Source organism: Balearica regulorum, chromosome 25 (assembly GCF_011004875.1).
Source record: "Balearica regulorum gibbericeps isolate bBalReg1 chromosome 25, bBalReg1.pri, whole genome shotgun sequence".
NCBI lineage: Eukaryota > Metazoa > Chordata > Aves > Gruiformes > Gruidae > Balearica > Balearica regulorum.
The window spans coordinates 3,030,997-3,049,294 of NC_046208.1; the positions used below are offsets into that span (position 1 = coordinate 3,030,997).

The 18,298-nt window shown below is 42.0% G+C and overlaps 1 protein-coding gene across 5 annotated transcripts in view; it reads right to left on the reverse strand.

Annotated features, from left to right (window-relative positions):
- SRGAP2 (SLIT-ROBO Rho GTPase activating protein 2) overlaps positions 1-18,298 on the reverse strand; it is a 107,444-nt gene that overhangs the window by 14,060 nt on the left and 75,086 nt on the right. For all 5 annotated transcript variants that reach the window (XR_012838930.1, XM_075776060.1, XM_075776059.1 and 2 more), the window contains 8 exons: positions 14,118-14,202; positions 11,323-11,350; positions 9,361-9,391; positions 7,348-7,408; positions 5,457-5,534; positions 3,456-3,590; positions 2,025-2,130; positions 312-536 (listed from right to left, as the gene is read on the reverse strand). Coding sequence is in view for 4 of the 5 variants with exons in the window: in XM_075776060.1 (XP_075632175.1) it covers positions 312-536; positions 2,025-2,130; positions 3,456-3,590; positions 5,457-5,534; positions 7,348-7,408; positions 9,361-9,391; positions 11,323-11,350; positions 14,118-14,202 (749 nt within the window). In the remaining variant the exon portion in view is untranslated. The remainder of the gene's footprint in view (positions 1-311; positions 537-2,024; positions 2,131-3,455; positions 3,591-5,456; positions 5,535-7,347; positions 7,409-9,360; positions 9,392-11,322; positions 11,351-14,117; positions 14,203-18,298) is intronic.

Sequence of the window (18,298 nt, forward strand, 5' to 3'; positions counted from 1 at the left end):
GAAAAAAGAAAAAAAGACAAAAAAAAATTGATTTTGGCAACTACCATACCAGAACATCCAAGAAGATCCCCACACAAGACAAGTGAGCTAGGTTTGACAACTGAATAGCTACTTTCTACCAGCTTATTTCTTTTAAGTTGATGACTCTCTAGAGATACCAGAACCATCTTCTCTTCCATAAAACAGATTTTTGAAAGGCTGGGCCAGATGCTCAAATCCAGAATTAGACAATGCAGAATGCATGACTGAGCATGCTGATCCGTAAATACATATCCACCCATTCATTTTCTCCTCAGTGGTATCTATCATACCAGTAATCCTCGGTGTTTCCACCTCTGCTATAGACTGGACCCTCCAGCTCCCTTGGTCCTGGGAAGATGTTCTCATGTTGGATGATGATGGTTTTGATCAATTCATTGACATGAGCTTGGCAAGAGACTTGATCATGACCTTCAGGCACAGACATCAGTGTTGGCCCAAAGCAGATGGCTAAATTGTAGGGATCCATCATGTTCTCTTCACTGAACTGAGATAAACTGCAAAAGACAGAAGTGGGGAGGAGGGTTAACAGCAGAAAACAACATTATCATCATCATCTGCTGTAGAACACACTCGGAAGCTGAGCTCAGAAGGTTTGCTTTCGGCTTTCTGCTGCTGAAAGCTGATCGGCTGGGACATCAATGTTCTGGGTCCACATAAAAAAAAAAAAAAAAAGGAGATACTGATGGCATTTACAAAGAAATGAAACCGAAACCGCAAAGGCAGTTTGAAAGCTCGAGACTATGTGAAAAGTAGTGGGTGCTGACTTTACAAGGGGGGACACACACATTAATCTTTGTCTTTAATTCTTCTGTATTACTGTTGTTCACAGCCCACTTGCAGCCCAGCACTCAGTACCAGAGTTCTATCAGGTCCCCTCTGCCTAAGCATGTGTGATCAAGCATGCAGAGCGTTACATCCTTTCTGCAAGGCCCAGGAGCTTCTCAAGTGGGCCTTTTTTGGAACTCTTCCTCAGGATTTCCCAGCAAATCTGAATCTTTTCATTTCTACATGGTGCCATTTTTTAAAACACGATTTTTATCTCATTAAATTTTGTCCCAAACCTCCAATTTAAGCCTTTCAGCTGCCAATTAAAGATTGAACAGAAAACTAAGTTCCAATACTATTCCCCTTGAAACTCCCTGTTTTCTAGATCACTACTTGGAATAATTAAAAGCTCCCAAGACTGGAAAGTCACATTTCAGTGACTCCAGCAGTGACATCTGGGAAATAACCCCCCTGCTTTCCAAACAGAAATAACCATTTGAATATATCGATAGGTTTAATTCATGTCCTGCTCCATTTTAATACAAATCTTTTAGAAAAAACCTCAAACCCTAACATATTACTTACATTAAAATGAGGCAAAGATGTTCATCAAAAGTATCTGATGAACTGGAACTTTACAGGAGCAGACAGTAAGCCTCAGGTCTCTTAGGTCAAAATACTGTCTTGTTGTTGTATTTTTCTTTCACCTAAATGGTATCCAAAGGGCTCTGACAATGTATATATAACCTTCTGGTTAGGACATTTCTCCTTTACACTACCTCAGGTCTCAAGATCACGTTACTGGAGGAAACTACCACCTCCCTGCTGCCAAGCTATGCAGTGAACTGGCCAGATGCAGTGGACTGTTTTAAGAAAATACATTCACTCTCCACCACTCACGCTACTTAGTACATACTGCTCCTTGCTGGTGTGGGATCTGACTTCTGACTCTTTCATATCACTTTTTGCTTGGATTACCAGCACATTATTCCCTTTCATTCCTGGAACTCCTTTGAGATTGCCTTCATATCATCGGGATGAATTTCAGCAAGGCTGAAAAGCTGCCCAGGAAGGCAGATGCAATAGCAAACCGCTGTGGCATCTGCACCTTGAACTGCTGCTCAGATCACACGCAGCAATGTTAAGGCTGGTTCTGCCATTTATCACGTTTACACCAAGTCCTGCAGCGGGGCCACGGTGCTCTCAAGGATACTCACTGATTGAGGAATGCAAAGAGGTATCTCATTACAATCAGAGTGGTCTTCGGTAGGTTGAGAAGCACTTTCCGGATGTGGAGGGCTCTCTCTTGTAAATTATCCATTGCTGAAAGGAAGAGCAGCACCACAGAGTCACTGTAGAACCATACCAAAACTTGCAACCAGTATACTATCAAGGTTCCTGTGCAAACTATTAAGAAGGGCAGCCGGCAGAGCAGGAGGAGGAAGAAAGGGCCTGCCCATTTCCCAGATCCTCCGCCACTGCATGGGAGTGCAAAGGCTGCAGAACCTGCAGGAGAAGCTTTTGACAATGAAGGTCCCTGAACACATGAAACTGTGCTGCAAGTTCCTACCTAGCGTGGGAGCACTGGATGTCATCTGCTTCAATAGCTCTGGCACAATAGCTCATTCAAGTTAGCTTAGAAAGGTGGGTGGTTAAAAAAGAAATTGTATAACGCTCAAAGGAAAATTAACATAGTTAAAGGGTGAGGCAAAAAGCTCTGTGTGCAGCAGCCTACTGAGAAATAAGTGGGCAGCATAAATCATCTCAGAAGGGAGAACTTATTTGGAAGCAGATTTTACTTTTCATATAATGCGAATTCAGCTCTGTAAAGGCATTTATCAGGAGAAGAAAACCATGAGCCATTTTAGAAGCAGTTATCTTCTGCTTTACTTCAAAGGCTACCACCGCAAAGGGCATTTCCCTACTTTGACAATAGAATCATTCTGCAATTCTGAAGGACATGGCAATAGTCAGGCCACTTAAAATGACGTTGTTCCCATACAAAACCCACAAACAACCCTCTGCCTACCAGAACCACCTTTAGAAACCATCAAAAAAGTTAACAATTCAATTGCTGTCATGGCTGATATTCTTTACCAGGAGTCAAAAGATGGCCCCTCGTGGTGATGAAGCTAAAAGGTATACAGCTACTGCCCCGCCAGCTAACGAGAGCACGTGGAACGCAGAAGCGTGCAGCGGACATACACCAGTGTGTATCTATCAACGCCACGGACAGCACACAGGGCAAGAAACCCCGATCCCAGCTTCTGAGGGCACTTCTGACATCTTCTGATGAAAGGCCTTAAAGATCGTTTTTCAGAAGTGGAGGTTTTTGCTTTATTCTGTTTTAAAAGCATCCTGTCACGAAGCAGTGTCTCAGAGAAATCCATGACACAGCCCTTAAAATCTATTCATTTCTATCTCCTTGCTCATTCATTAAAAAATTGCTATTAGAATAAAGATGGCTTGGACCAGGTAACTGCCCAGAGTCTGACTAGCAGACACTAGGATACCAGTGCAACATAAACCCCACCAAAGTAACCACAAAAAAGGTTATTTTGGAGTCAGGAAAAAAGGGAAAGGGAGGAGAGAAAAGTGGGAGGTTAGAAAAATTAATCCTATTTCTTTTCAGATCTTCATATACTTACTGACACAGGCAATCAGATCATGAAAGATATCCTTGGGGAAGAGAGGGTGCTCCAACCCTCGAAAATAGAGCTTTAGAACTCCTGCTATTGAATCCATGTCATGGTCATTCTGGTCCCCAGCCAACGGATCTTCTCCTTCATGACAAGCAAAGAAAAACAGGCAAGAAAATCAGAATACTGGAGAAAAGTATCAGACTGGAAAGATGCACCTCGGCTGGAGAAATGGATTTATGCAGCACAAAGTTAATCCCACCTACTCCAGCTGCACTACCACCAGCACGAGGTGGAGAGATATCTCTCCTGTGTGTTGCAGTAGAGAAGGGAAGACTCTGACAGCCGGCCCTGGAGACCTGGGGCAGCTTTCTATCACGCAAACTACAGCCTGACACCGGAGCGCCTGGCTCACACCCACCGAGGGTGGTGTTGCTCCGACAGCAGTAGTAACACTTCCAGGCTCTGTGCTTCAGATATTTTGGTACGGTGTGAACTTCACAGATCCACCACGGAGGTGAACGTTACAGGAGCGGGTCTCTCTGCAAACTCACAACTGAAACGCCAGTGGAATCAGTGCACGTGTGAGAGGCCACTGAGCATCGTGCGCGTGGCTCAGCAGGATGGAGACGGCTTACGTAGAATTGGCAGGGGGGTGTGTGTGTGTTTCTGGGACAGATAATTTGTCACTGCAGATATGCCACAGTTTGTCCGTATTACAAAAGAAAAGATGGCCACTTAAGGAGTTGTTCCCTAAGGAAAACTCCCTATCAGATATAATTAGATTTAATGATGGGGCAATCCTCAAATTGAAGCTATATATATCCATTATGTGACTGAAATTACCAAAGCTTGCCTATTATCTTAATAACACACAGGATAATAAATGGGCCACTACAAACCAGAGCATTATCCTTTATATTAACTGCCACCAAGGGTTCTGGATGAAGTAATAAACCACAGAGACGTTATTGTTAACTTTGTCAGTTCTGTATATCATATGCTTTACAGAGACAAGCGAGATGAAGAAAAAAAAAATCACCTTTTTATTTCTGCATATTAGTGCTGGAACAACTGGCTATTTTCCCAAGATGACTGGTATTTCCTTTATTTAAAAAAAGAGGTCTTTCATTCTGATATCAAGCCTTTACCTGCAGCCTATGATACACACTTCTGCTTCCTCTGTTCTTGAGGATTTTAATTCTCAGGTGGATGGAGACGAAGACAGGCAAAACTAGATGCCGCTTTTCATACATGTTGCCCATCAAACTCATCCTTCCCCAAAAGCAGAATAAACTTGCTATGCCTAAGTAATTACTGCTTGTCTCTTCCATCGGCAAGCGTAGAAACACATTGACTATATTCCTTTAGAATGATGTATTCAGGGAATTAACACGAGCCCTGTTGCTTTCAGTGACCCAAGCAAGACTGGGGAGATGGGCTGCGAGGATTGCCTGAAGAGCAAGCTCTTGTGAACCTGCTCTGCTAGGGAGAACAGCCCAGCTAGAAGCTGATGAGTCAGGAGGCTCCCAGCCGTTCTTTGCCTTTGTATGGAATAGTTCTTCACATAGAAAATCAAATCTATTAAAAGCTATGTCAAGTTACTCTCTCACTTGCTGATATTTAGAATAAATGTAGCCAAGCTGTGCCTCAAGAACATGGAAAACCCAGAATTTCATCACAAAGAGCTGGGAGGGGAGGGGAGGAAAAGGCAGTTAAACTCAATAACGAAATTCCCTATATCCTTGAGTGTTACAAATAATCAATAAACTATCAGACATGGGAGAAGATTGAATTCAGAATATTTATTATACAGAGACTCTACAAGATATAAAGCATAATGCCAAACAACTGAGTATTCAAGGTTAATGAGCACTAGAAAAGTGTTTGGACTAGACTCAGGGAACACAAAAATCAAAAGAACAAAATATAGCAAGTTGCATTCAAAACACACCATTTCAGACCATTTAAATTAAAACATTTGGCAATAATTTCTGAGATCCTCCTTACCTCTCTCAAACGCATTTTTTATGTCATTTACTTCAACTTGTGACCCAGACACTCTGAATATCCCTTCATGCTGCAAACCTGCAAGACAACAAGAGATGTTGGTAATGATAAGATAAGCTGGCACCTTCATCAGCTACAGCATATATGATAAAGGAAACATAAGCAACGCAGGCAGAAGTATGCTGTTTGAAAAGCCGTCTTTCCCTTATATGTCCAGGCACATACAGAATATGAAAAAGAGAACTCAGCACCACAGAGAAAAAATATTAACCCTTTTTTGTAATCTGACAGCCTAACTGGGTTATAACAGCCATGCATGTTATCTTTTACCCTGAAGGATCCCCAAAGGATTTTACAACCCAGTGAAAAGTCATAAACTAACGGTGTATCAGTCAGAAGTAAAATATGGCTAACTACACAAGGAAGCAGTTTATTTTGCAAGAGCGATACCGCAAAGGCCCTGAGCAAATCAGCCAATTGAAACGGAAGCATTTAATTACCCCAGCACGACCTGCTATCTAGGGGTTTAGGATAGTCTTTAAGACATTCCTGCTAAAAAGTAAGCATTAGCAACGTCATTAAAAGCAATTATCAAGTAGGCGAGATGTTCCAATATACTGCCATCATAACAATTTCTGTTGGTACATGTAAGATGAGCAACAACCGTTACAAATCAACTAATGAACAGAGTATGCGCTTCACGTAGGGAAATCAACTCCCATTCATTCAAAGCCTTTTAATTGTGAAGTTTCTGAAACAGGGAATGCTGCAATGTCTTTGCTTTATTTATAATAATGGCTACAAACTAATAAGCTCTCTTGAATGCATCTGTGGCCTCCTCTTCTGAAATTCCGCGACTGTATCGCAACACAATGAAACCTTTGCAGGATTGTGGCTAAATCTGGTAGCTGAGACACACAGAGCCACGAACAGTGAGAAGAAACAATCCCAAGTGCAGAGAAGCAAAAATGAAAACGATATTCATCCCCCACCTACGCTGCAAAACGGTTAGAAATGTCAGGCTACCTCCAACAAAACTCATTCCTGCAATGTCAGTGCGTCAGGCAAGCAGTTTTATCATTTCTTCTGCCTAAAGCGGATTTGTTGTGTAAAAACACATACCTTCTAATATAAGGAATATAAATCTAAAAAAATAAATCTCCTGATGGCCCCAATTTGGTTCGCATCACAATGTGGTTTCAATGGTTTTTCCAGCAAATGTCCAAATATGGCCTTAATGAAGGATTACAGCACTTGGTTCTTCCAAGTGATGATGAGAATGGGACTCTAGATCATAGTTTTTACAATGGTAATTAAACAAGGAAAATGAAACAGGACCTGTGTCTTGGTTAATGAAGATAAATTCAACCTCTTTCTACATATGTTAATTAACAGCTGTTTCACATGCTACTAACAAATGCTATCGATTAAAAATGAAAACAAAGTACAATAAACAAAATCTTTTACAGCATTCAAGGATGTGAAGTTAACCTTTGAAACAGGTATAAATCATCTCATTGCGACGATAAGCAATTAATTCACTACTTGACCTCCTACATTCAAATACTTCAGAGTATTCCTCCTCCTCTAGGAAAAGCATGATTATTGTTGGTGAAGGCCACGTTTCAAGCCTCAAAGCAAGGTGAGTGGAGGTGAGGCACAAGTGGTGTCTAAGGATGGGAACTTTATTTCACACAAAACAAAGGGATATTGTTGGAAGAACGACATTTGCAAGGTCAGTTATTTGGAAAAGTGATCACACAGACAATACCAACAATATAGCCAAAAAGTCAGTGCGACTTACTTTATATTGCAGTCTCTAGGATTCCTCTGCACAAGCACCGTTCATTTTATAGAAATATCAGAGGATACCTTTTGTCCACACACTCACCGTGCCTGCTAATGAATCGTATGCAGCTCTCCACGACCAGGGGAATGGCTTGTGAGGAATCCTGCGCAAAGAGAAATTTAAACAAGAGCAGCAGTCAGAATGCAGAGTGATGGTAAAAGTGGAAGGGGAAAAAAAAAAAAAAAGAAAATAGAAGAATGGAAAGCAAATTTGTCCTCTCATCTGTCATACTCCACTTCCACGTGGTTCCAGATGTGTTTAGGAAATAGCACATCAGTGCCCTACGGTCACAATCCATTCAATAAGGTGAGAAGGTGCGCCATACAGGAGAACATGGAAAAGACTGTCGTGAGTCCAAGGCCCAAGCACAGTAAAATCTTCTGGATGGCCAGTTTCCAGCTTAAACAACATTCATCGAGATTTTCAGTATGGAAACAAGCCTTTACACCTCCCTAGTCTCTGCTTCATGGGATCACAGATTACTTTTCAGACAACTGAATTTCTGCAGCGTCTGCAGTTATTCCTCCCCTTTTGGGGAACGGCACCTAAGCAACAGAAGTGCCGCAGTTTGCTTAAGGTCAGATGCCAGTGATTAAAATTACCATGTAATTAAAACGACCAAGTTTCTGTTTATGTACAGCCTCTTCTACAGAAGCTTTGGACAGCGATGCCTAATTTATATCCAAATGCTCACTTGTTAGGATGCTACAATATCGCATTTCAATCAATTCAAAAAGATGACAGTCCTCTGCTCAAAAATATATACATATAAAAACCAGCTCAACCCTTTTCCTAACTTGATTAGGTTTAATGGTTTGGTTTTGTTTTTTTTTTTTTATTGAAGTGTCATAGAACTTGGCAATATAGTGACAATAATTTCTCTACTAATTAGCCATAGCCAGTTAGAACTAGTTTTCTATATGCTGTATGGAACATCACCAATTAAGAATACTTCAGAAGCCATCCTGCTGCTCGACTGGCCCCTGAGGATGTGCTTTATTAATAATCATCCAAACAGCATCATAATCCCCCAGACTTGTTTTTGAGTTTGACAGGAGGAACGCACAGAGAAGCACACAGTCTGGGTCACCACCAGAGATTAAAACTCCCAGAGCAGTTATGTTTTAAACTGTTAGGTCGCAATCAAAAAACCCCATTAAAGTCACACGCAGGTGATCTCGTGTAGGTTACTGCCAGCTGTGGATTCAGTTTGCGAACAGATTCGGTTTTAATTTAGGTTTCCAAACCAGAGACTCGAGTCAGTTCTACTCGCGTCAGAATATGCTTTGAGACATCTCTCAAACTGCTTGTGAAAATGGCAATCAAATCACACACACATACTCCATTTTCAGCGTAGGAAAGGACCATTTTTAGAGCATAAAGGAACAACCATTTAGCTCAGAAAATGAGAAAGGTTTGACTCCGCACACCAAAACCACAACTTGCTCTCTTACTTCATTTCCAATATATAGAAATCCTAAAAACTACAAAGCAAGACCCCAGGACAGACTGTATGAAATAAAATTCTAAGCCAAATTTTGTCTTTACAGTATCAACAAGAAATATTTTGCTTTTTCTCCTATCTCAAAGAAACACATTTTAGCTCATCAGGTACTAAAAAGTAACAGATTATCCACCACAGCCAGGGAAACAAAGCATCGCTGTTATAAGTCTTTATTTCAAGAAGGCACAACAAGCGAGCAGCTACCGGTTTGATAGCAAAAATAAAGGGAAAAGGGACAAAGAAACAACAGCAAGAACCCCATAAACCATGGCTGTCCAGACAGCTCAAGGCTGTTTGGCATTTTTGGTTCCAGGTCTGTCAAAAAACAGAGCAACATTATTTTTAAATTTCGTGAAAGAAAATGAATCAAGGCTGCGGATCCGCGTTTTATTGATTTCAGTTACTGAACGAGCAGACACCAGTTCCACTCCAACAAGGTCCACGTAAGGGGGGGGGGGGAAGGATAAAAACACTTGCCTGTTTTCCATCTACCCTCCTCTACACAAACACACACGTACCCCTGTCTCACTATTTGAGGGAATGTTTCTTACCTGCTTCCTTATGGTGGAGCTGCGCCTGCCGCTGGTGAGATCAGAACAGCCCATCGGTGCAGGAGGGAAAAACAGAACAGAAAAGTCAAGATAATACTCTACTACCATCGGTTTGTTCGTTCGTATTCCAAACCCCGCGTATTTTGGAGGGGGGAAGGAGCCAGATATACAAGTCAATCATTATGACTTAGTTTCAGTCAATTCACGGAACTTCAGAAAGATTTTAAGTGACTTTAAATCACTAAAAACCTCCAATAGACACCAGGGAGTCCAGTGCTTTGACAAAAGATTACCCTTGACATTTTAATTCCATCCACATGGAAATCTGTTATAGCGGGCTCCTTGTTCAAGATGAAGTTTGTTATAAATTGCACATTGCTGTTCTCTGAAGGAGCCGCTCTGCGGAGGGGAGAAGCAGGTGGGAGCAAACGGGTTCCCACTGTGCTGTGAACATAGTTTATTATCATTTCTGATAAGACTTCAAATAAATAAATAACACAACCCCCCCCAAAAGACCAGCACACCCTAGCCAGGCTAAGCCTTTTCAGTATAAACCACGATGGTCTCATTTACGTTGGTAGATGTTAATTGTAGAAAAATGGGAAAAAGCCTTCCTTTACCAGGATTGTTCTCCTCAAAATTTATTACTGGGGTTTAAAATTCCTATAGCTTCTTGTAAAAATGAAGCATGAGAGATAATAGTAGAGATGCCCTAATGTATCATTCGAGCCAATTCCCTGCTAGGGCAGATGGCTGCTGAATTATAAATAAGGTGATTAGAACTGTGATTTTTAAAAAGACTGTACAATGTGTTAATTCAGGGGAAATTCCTTTTATTAAAAAAATCAAAAACACTGAATGAAAAAAAAAAAAGAAATCAGATTCCATGGGCTGTCACAGACAATAAGGTCTATTTTAAACTATTAGCCGTAATGATTCTTTGATATTCAAAATTGTTTCATGATGAATAATATTTTATTATTACAGATGTCAGGCTTTAATTAGGACCTGTCAGCTTTGCTTTGCTGTAAGGAATGTGAAAAGTAGTAATGACTCCAGATCGGTAGTAATCACCTTCCTTTTGTTAACAAGGCAGGATGATGCACAGCCCCTACTCCAGCTCCTCGTGCCCAGCGGAGCCCCTTCAATCCATCAATTCGGGGACGAAGATTTGTTACGTTTTATAAAAACCCCATCAGGAGAAACTTAGTTATGGTGCTGTGATTGGTCCTAATTATAAATGAAAAGTTTATTCTCCATGACCTCTGTACTGCTGCAATCCAGTTCCACGGCACAGCCGAGAGCGTCAATGGGATAAAGAGTTTTCCGATTTAGGTTACTCAGCCCCGTACGCCAACCACACGGATAAACCCTGCAGGGTCACTGGGCTCACCTCCGTTACAGAAATAGGAATGTGTTTATAAAAAATCTTAGTTCAAAGAACACTTCTCTGGGTGACAGTGCCAAATCAAACCCTTTCTCACACCTGCCCATCCCCTTCCCAATCTGGATTAAATGCACCAAGGGCAAGAAAAAGTGCAAGACCTCCATGTATCCTTTTTCCCCCCCTCCCTTGGTTATTTTTAACCCCAAAGAGTTTCCCAACCTGTTGCAACAGGCGGCCCTGCCAGCAGGTGTATGGTCACAACTGCGGCGCTGCACAGAGCGGCAACAAGCAGGGAGAGGTGTGTAAGCAGGCACTGCGTCAAGAGAAATATTCATTCCTCAGCTGCCCGGAGGTTACTAAACGTACATATAAGCTGCACCACCCCCTTGGACTGATGTAGGTAATAGTGATGGTATTTAAAGCCCTATTAACCAGCAGGAACTGGCTTATAAATTAGCTAAATTAATCTCTTTTTCTAACAGATATGTATCCTGGGCTGGTAACTGATCTGGAATGGCGGTGACCAATTTGCATCACATTCTCCTTAAAAAAATGATTCCCTGAGCCGTGCCTACCTGGCGAGCGAGCAGTCAGTCCTTTGACCTGTTAAGACGACAAAGAAATACAACATTATGAGAGAGGAACAGGAAAATACTTTCAATTGTTTTGTAAAGCCAGTTTTGGAAGGCAGTGGAGGGGAAAAAACCCCAAAAAACCAAACCATGGGAGAGGGAGGGGGCAGCTCTGGGGAGCTGGCAGTGGCCGTGTCCCCCCACCGAAGCCCACCCCGCCGGCACAGCTCCTCTGCGGCTGACCAGGAAACGCAGCAAAGAGCTCAGGCTGCCCGAGGACTCTTTCTTTGGAAAGTATTGTTTCTGAAAATTACTTCCCTGTGCATTCTAATTGTTGACTTCTGCTGCCAAAAAACTGGGCTTGTCAACCTCTCCCTCCTTCCGCCTTCCCAGGGGAATTGGTGGGGCGAGAGATTATACTTTATAAAGCCACTTAGTAAGACTGAAAACATTCACAGATTTGCTAGCCCACAGACCGAACGTGCTGGCATTAAGCTATTTTGGGAGACAGACGTTTAATGGTATTTTCCACAAACATATTTATAAAAAACGTTCCATTAACTTGCACTGAATTTGCAAGGAAGCGGCCAAGCTAACGACTACTGCTAATGCAGGCATCGTTTTAAAATAGCACAACAAGGAGTAAGAGAGACAGAAAACTAGTATGTGCCTTTGGGAATTGTACAGGCCAGATCTTTTGTTGGTGTAGATCATCATCAGTGAAACCATACTGATTTACAATAGCTGAAAATCCACCTTCCCTACAGTTGTCTTCCTGCTCCTGGGGAGATGGAAGAATGAACGAGGGAAATGTCTAATTGCTGATGGCTGACAATTAGTTGAACACATCTCGATAGCCACTTTCCTCTCCCCATGTAAAGCCAAAACAGTGCATAATTTACATGAAAATGTTATTCTGAAGCAGAATTTCCAGCCATCTGTCCCATTTCCATCATAGAATATTCATATATATAAATTACATGGCTGTGACAACATCAAGGGGCTCCTACATTAAGGTGACAAATGTGTACAGTAGGCAGGGACATAATTACTTCAGATAGGAAGACTTGCTGCTATTTTTATTACTGGAACTTGTCATCTTTAGATTAAGGTAATTTGCAAGAGGACTAATAAATGTCACCTGAGGATGGGGCAAAGAAGAACAAAAAATGGTAAGAAACCCATGAATTTTCCAGGGACTGAAGACATGCAGCTGTATGCACGTTTTCCAGTAAAGCTTCTAACCATGCTCCAGGGACTTGTGAAAGGAATTTTATTTGCTCATTTCCCAATTAAGTGACATTTTATGGATAAGCCTAGGCACGGTCCCCAGTTTGTACCATTAACCTGCTAACGTGGTTTTGGAGACAAAATGTACCTCCCTTTCTCAACTCTTTTTGATCTCACAGATGACAGGAGTGATTTTTTTTTTTCTTTCTTTTTCAGAAGCTGCTGGAGCTCACCCCGCCGCACACTGGGTCCCTTCACAGAGTGACTGTGAAAGCTCTGGTTTGCAAACCAACCAGAAGAAAACAGAAGCAGCTTTTAAATCTACATAGCAATACAGAAATCGCATTTAATTTCCTCTTCTTTTCCCCCCACCACAGCTTGAGATGGGTTCAAGGGGCAGGCAGGTTAAGAGGAAATAGGTCTCGGTATGCAGAGGTCAGCTATGATCCAGGAATGTGATTAGTCACAGGGGCAGCACGGGTGTCATTTGGAGATATTTAGAGGCAGAACAAAATACCCTAAGGCCATAGATCTTTGGCTTCATCCACCCTTTTTACAGGACAGCTGAAGAGATGAGCAACTTTAAGCAATAAAGCACAAAACGATGACAACGTCCGTTCCTTACCTTCTAGCGGTTTGGGTCTGATAAACGTGAAACGCTTAATTACTGTAGCAATAAGTATTTTAATTTTATAGTGCATTTTTAAACTGAAAGCGAAGCACTTCAAAGACCACATACTGTTTAAGTTTTCGTTTAGAAGATTTGCACACCATAAACTGTGGGAAGTCCAGTTAAGTTACATATGAAAACATGAGCCCTGCCCCAGCATATAAACCCAGGAACGAGTTGAGCCATTTTTTGACCTGACATTTAGACTGTTAAAACCTTCTCCTCTCCAAATACAAGGCAGGCAGGTTTCTATGGAAACTTGGATGCATGGTTTAAGCATGTTTGGCCAACAGGATTTGCCCATACCATAAAGGGAAAGAAATCTTCCTTTGTTCTGACGCTCATAGCAAATGCATATTAAGTTCTGGCTGCTGCCCCTTGCCTAATGCCCTCTAGATAGGCAACGTATTTTACACGCTCTGAAATTTGTTTTTCTCCTAATAAAAGCCTGTGCTTACATACATTAGTTTGGTCTGGATTGACCCCACAGAGGTGAGAAGCACTTAATCTACCACGCAACTGGAACTCCTGACCAGCCTAACAAGGCAATACATCCCAGTAAACTGGAAATCACAAGGTTTACCCCCAATACAAAGTATTGAGAAGCAGAATGTGCATGTACTGGGAGAGGACAGGATGACTGAGTACGCATGTGCTTCATTTTAACAAATAAATGATGCCCATTAGTGATTCATTAAGCATTTTTTGTTCACCATTAATCAAGCAGCCATGTAGGTCATTTGCCTTCTCCATCATGCAGATCGGAAAAATGAATTCATAAAACATGAGCATGTCCACTTTGCATCAGTAATCCAAGACCGTTACACTCAGTCAGCTGACTAATTCAATAAGCGCAACAGCCCGGCTAATAGCAGTGACAAGCGGGTCCCAGACTCACTTTCTCCCAGGGTCTTCTGGAGAAGGTCGTGTTTGGCTTGGAGCTTCGTTATCAGGTTCCTGCCTTCCAGATACTCCTTCATTTTCTGGGAAAGTGGAAAAAACCAAGACCATGAGTGGGCAATTAATTTCTTTGATTGCATCTTTAGGTTACTGAATTCTGAACATAATGCTGCAGTACAGAATTACACTGAAATTTACGGTGCAAAAGATGCACCAAGTCCCCCTGGTTCATGTATCTATGCCAGCCTGAAGCTCGGTCCATACGTATCTGCAGTGCAATTTCTATTGTTTCGCTGTGGATTCAGCTGAATGTTTGGCATCTTTTCGACATCTGAGAAGCTGTCATGCATCTCCTCCCCAGACAGGGTGAAATGGAAATGCGCTTCCCTCGCGCGTCACAGGCAACTGAATGAGCAATCTGTTTTAACAAACTAAAAGGCTGCTACTGTGCTTATTCTCTCACTTAACCTCTCTCACCCCACTTTACTTGTCAAATAGCGTGTCTGCCTCCACGCTGGATGATACACAGGGTTGCAGGGGGGGCACGGGACAACACAAATAAAGATATTATTTAAGTTCAGATTTGTTCTCTTGGTGAAATATTATACAATCATGCAGTCATTTCCCCCCACTTCTTTCTGATTTTTCACAGCTCTGCAAATGCTCTTTCATCTCTTACTTTGCAGTTCAGAACAGCATTATTTATCTTCACCATGCTGCAGCGCATAAAATACTGTGCTGGATGGTCAGCTGTCCACATTGTAATTAGGACATCTTTACACTCAAAAACACATAAATGGCACATAACTCTTCAAATACCACAGGTCATTCTTTAGGATGATGAGATATTTTAAAAATTCAGCTAGCAAAAATGAACACAAAGAAAGGATTCTCATTTCATAATGAAATGTTCCGGTTGTCTTCAGCTTTCCCCAATCCTATCCACTTTCTTCCAGTTCTGGGCTGGTATTGCCAAATTAGCCTGAAAATCCTTAAGGTGAAAAACAGTATTTGAGTAACGAGAGTGCCTGGACCCTGCTTGTCCTACGCAGGTTGTAACAACGGCAGCCTCCGTGCAAGATGCAAAGAACCAAGAAGAACATATACGTATACTCGGCAGTACTGAGGAACCTTCCAGGAGCTAACGAAGTTTCCAGTGCGAGTTCTCCAGCAGCAGTGTGTACCGACACGAACGACAGAAATGGCTGGGCTGGGGCTTTAATTAACTGCCAAAAGTCTGTGGTTTATGTCCCTTCAGTTGACAACATTGGAAGAAAAATTTCACAAGAATTAAGTCCCTTTGGAGACTCTCAACACTTCCTGCTTCCTATACTAATACTTTGACTTTTTTGTTGTTGTTTTTAGAAGAAAACAGGAAGCGTGACTACTATAGAAAAAAAAATTAACCATGTTTTTTAGAATTTCCCTGTAGAATCTCTTCGGCAAGCCCTGACTATGTATTTTGCTCAATCAGTTAAATTTTTGCGTCAAATTTGGACAGAAGAAAACATGAGGACTATAAGCTGCAAAAATAACCAGACACTTTGAAGCAGGGATTTGAGGATAAATCCGGTTCTGGGAGGTGCCAAGCTCCCCGTCTCAAAGTCATGATCATGCAAAGAGACAGAAGGGCTAGAAGGCTCAAATAGCTCAAACGGAAGCTTAAAGATCGGCAAATCAACTTGATTTGGAAGAGGGTTAAGCTTCCCTTTGAAGCAAATATAAAAACTTAAGCTCAGCCTACCGGTGGCTACGGCTCAGCACGGGGCAGGGGCACGCTGCTGGCACTCGCAGATGCTCTGGCTTCCACACTAAGAACATCACCTGCCCACAGACGGGTACCAGGGATGGTTTCAAAGGAGAAAAAGGAAAGGTTCCTATCCCGTGCAGTATTTCATGCGTTCTTTCTGTTTCCTCATGCCTAACATTCTGTGCCCTGCCTGTTACAAGTACCCTTATGAAAAAACCAAGTGATTTCAAAATAAAGCTTCAGGCTTTTTTCAATGAATTACAAAGATCCATTAGCATTTGATTTCTGGCTTAATAAAAACAGTAAAAAAAAATTAATCAAACTACAGGAGAACTCCTACAGATTTCATTTCTGGCAGAACACGGCTGGAGTCAGACTAAGTACAATCAGACACAAAGCAGTAGAAACGTCCTCAAGTCACATTATTTCTGCATTGTAAAAATGAGGTGCAGATCTGTTACTAGCCAGAGACAGTGAGCACTTTGCACCTACCATCTCCTCAACACCACACAACTCTGACACCCTCTCCAAGCCCAAACTCATTGCAGTATTTTTCCAGCGAGAAGCAGTTGTCAGGCGGCGTACTTAATGAAGCAAAATGCGAACTAGACCGTATCTTCCTGCCTTGTGGGAAAGGAGATTGTACGCTTTTGAGGATATAAAGAAAACCAGTTTCTGCCACTGTCCCGCATCCTTAACGGTGTCTGATCTGGAAAGCTCAGCAAGTTTTCCTTCCTCCCTCCGCCCCCTAAGTACAACTTCCAACAAGGCACTGGATTGAAGGAGTGGGTGAATCACATCCTCGCTCCCCTGCGCTGCTGCTAGCGCTGGAACGTGGGAACAGTGGCACATTGAGACGCCCAGCACGACACTGCTGTAGGACTGATTAGCAGGGGAACTTTATATCCGGGTCTTAAGGGTTTGGTAATAATAAATTTACATTCATTTCTACAGCACTTCACAGAATGACCATTGTACTGGGTTTTAATCTTTCTAGAGGGAAAAAACCCAACAGTTTGACTAAGAACTAAAATTATCCCCTGTTTTAGAGGTAAAAAGAATGAAATCATTCATTCCTCTTCCCACTTCCCAGGTAGGGCGGAGCGCCAGCTGTGTTACAATCAGCAGTACGCCCTCGGCACTGACAGGCATCCTCACGCTCGCTCCGACTGTGCTGGCCCAGGAAGCGGGACTGTAGCCACGGCAGCAGCGGTACCTGCCTGCCAGGGGCCCAGGACACATCCCCGGATTTCGGCTCCCTCAAATCACTGCTGCTTCCTTGCTTTAGCTCCCTGCACTAGCTCCGTGCTAAGTCGATCATCCTTCCTATGGTTGTCACTGGCAAGGGGAAGTTTAAGCTTCTGCTCTGCATACAAATCTTCCTTCAAAGCCCTGACAACAGAGCAGTCTCAGCATGCAATGAGATGCCTCTAGTGGAAATACAGCTTTTACCGGCATAGAGATACTATAGGCAGTACTCCTTCAATTAAATTCCCATGGTGGCATCACTATATTTACCTAAGAGCTCTGCCTAGCCAGCAATGCAGTACGTGGAATTTCCAACTTGAGTTACATAGTAATACAAATATTCTTTCAAATTCATATTTTTCTTTCAGTCCCTATCCCTCAGCATTTAGAACATCATAAGGTAAGAGGGGATTTAAATCTCTGTTTTGCACTACACTTTTTTTTCCCCCACACACAAAGAATGCCTCGCCCATATCACTACACAGCTCTGCCCTCAGTCTCCTTAATACTCATCCGAGCATTTTCTCCTACACTGCAAAATCTGCTCCTTATGGATTCAAAGCTTGAAATCCTTATAAAGGATATTTGTAAGTCTGGTCAATAGCAGATCAATCAATCAATCTGCTTGCTGAGATGGCTCCGCAGTCCTACCGGGATCTCACTGCTCTGCAGCAGGATACTAACACAATGAAACAAAAAAATATCATCCAGATAAAGTCCTGGGTTTAGTCTCTATTTGAGCTTAACAAAAGTCCCTCTCTAGAGAGGGAATGCTTAAAGTTCAATTAAAAATCATTTTTCTTTTTTCATCACCCTGGGCAGGGTGGTCAATCCGTTCTTAATTGAATCAGCTCCTCCACCCACATTTCTCAATAGCCAGTTTCACCTTCTACAAAGGCTTTTTAATTTTTTTTAAGTCAAGGCCCGACAGAATCCATCCTTCCAGCTCGTGTAATTTGCACAGAAACTTCAGACTTTTAATCAGCAACACCATTCTTGGAAGAGGAACGTAAAGGGCATTAAGTATAGCAAAGGATGCCCAAAGGAATGACAAAGTAACCAGGATAAGAGGTATGATTTTCATCTGCTATTTTGAAATATTTTTAAAACGGAAGCAAATTCAACAGTTTAACATAAATCTAATCTAGGAAAAAACACAGATTCTATGATGAAATTCAATA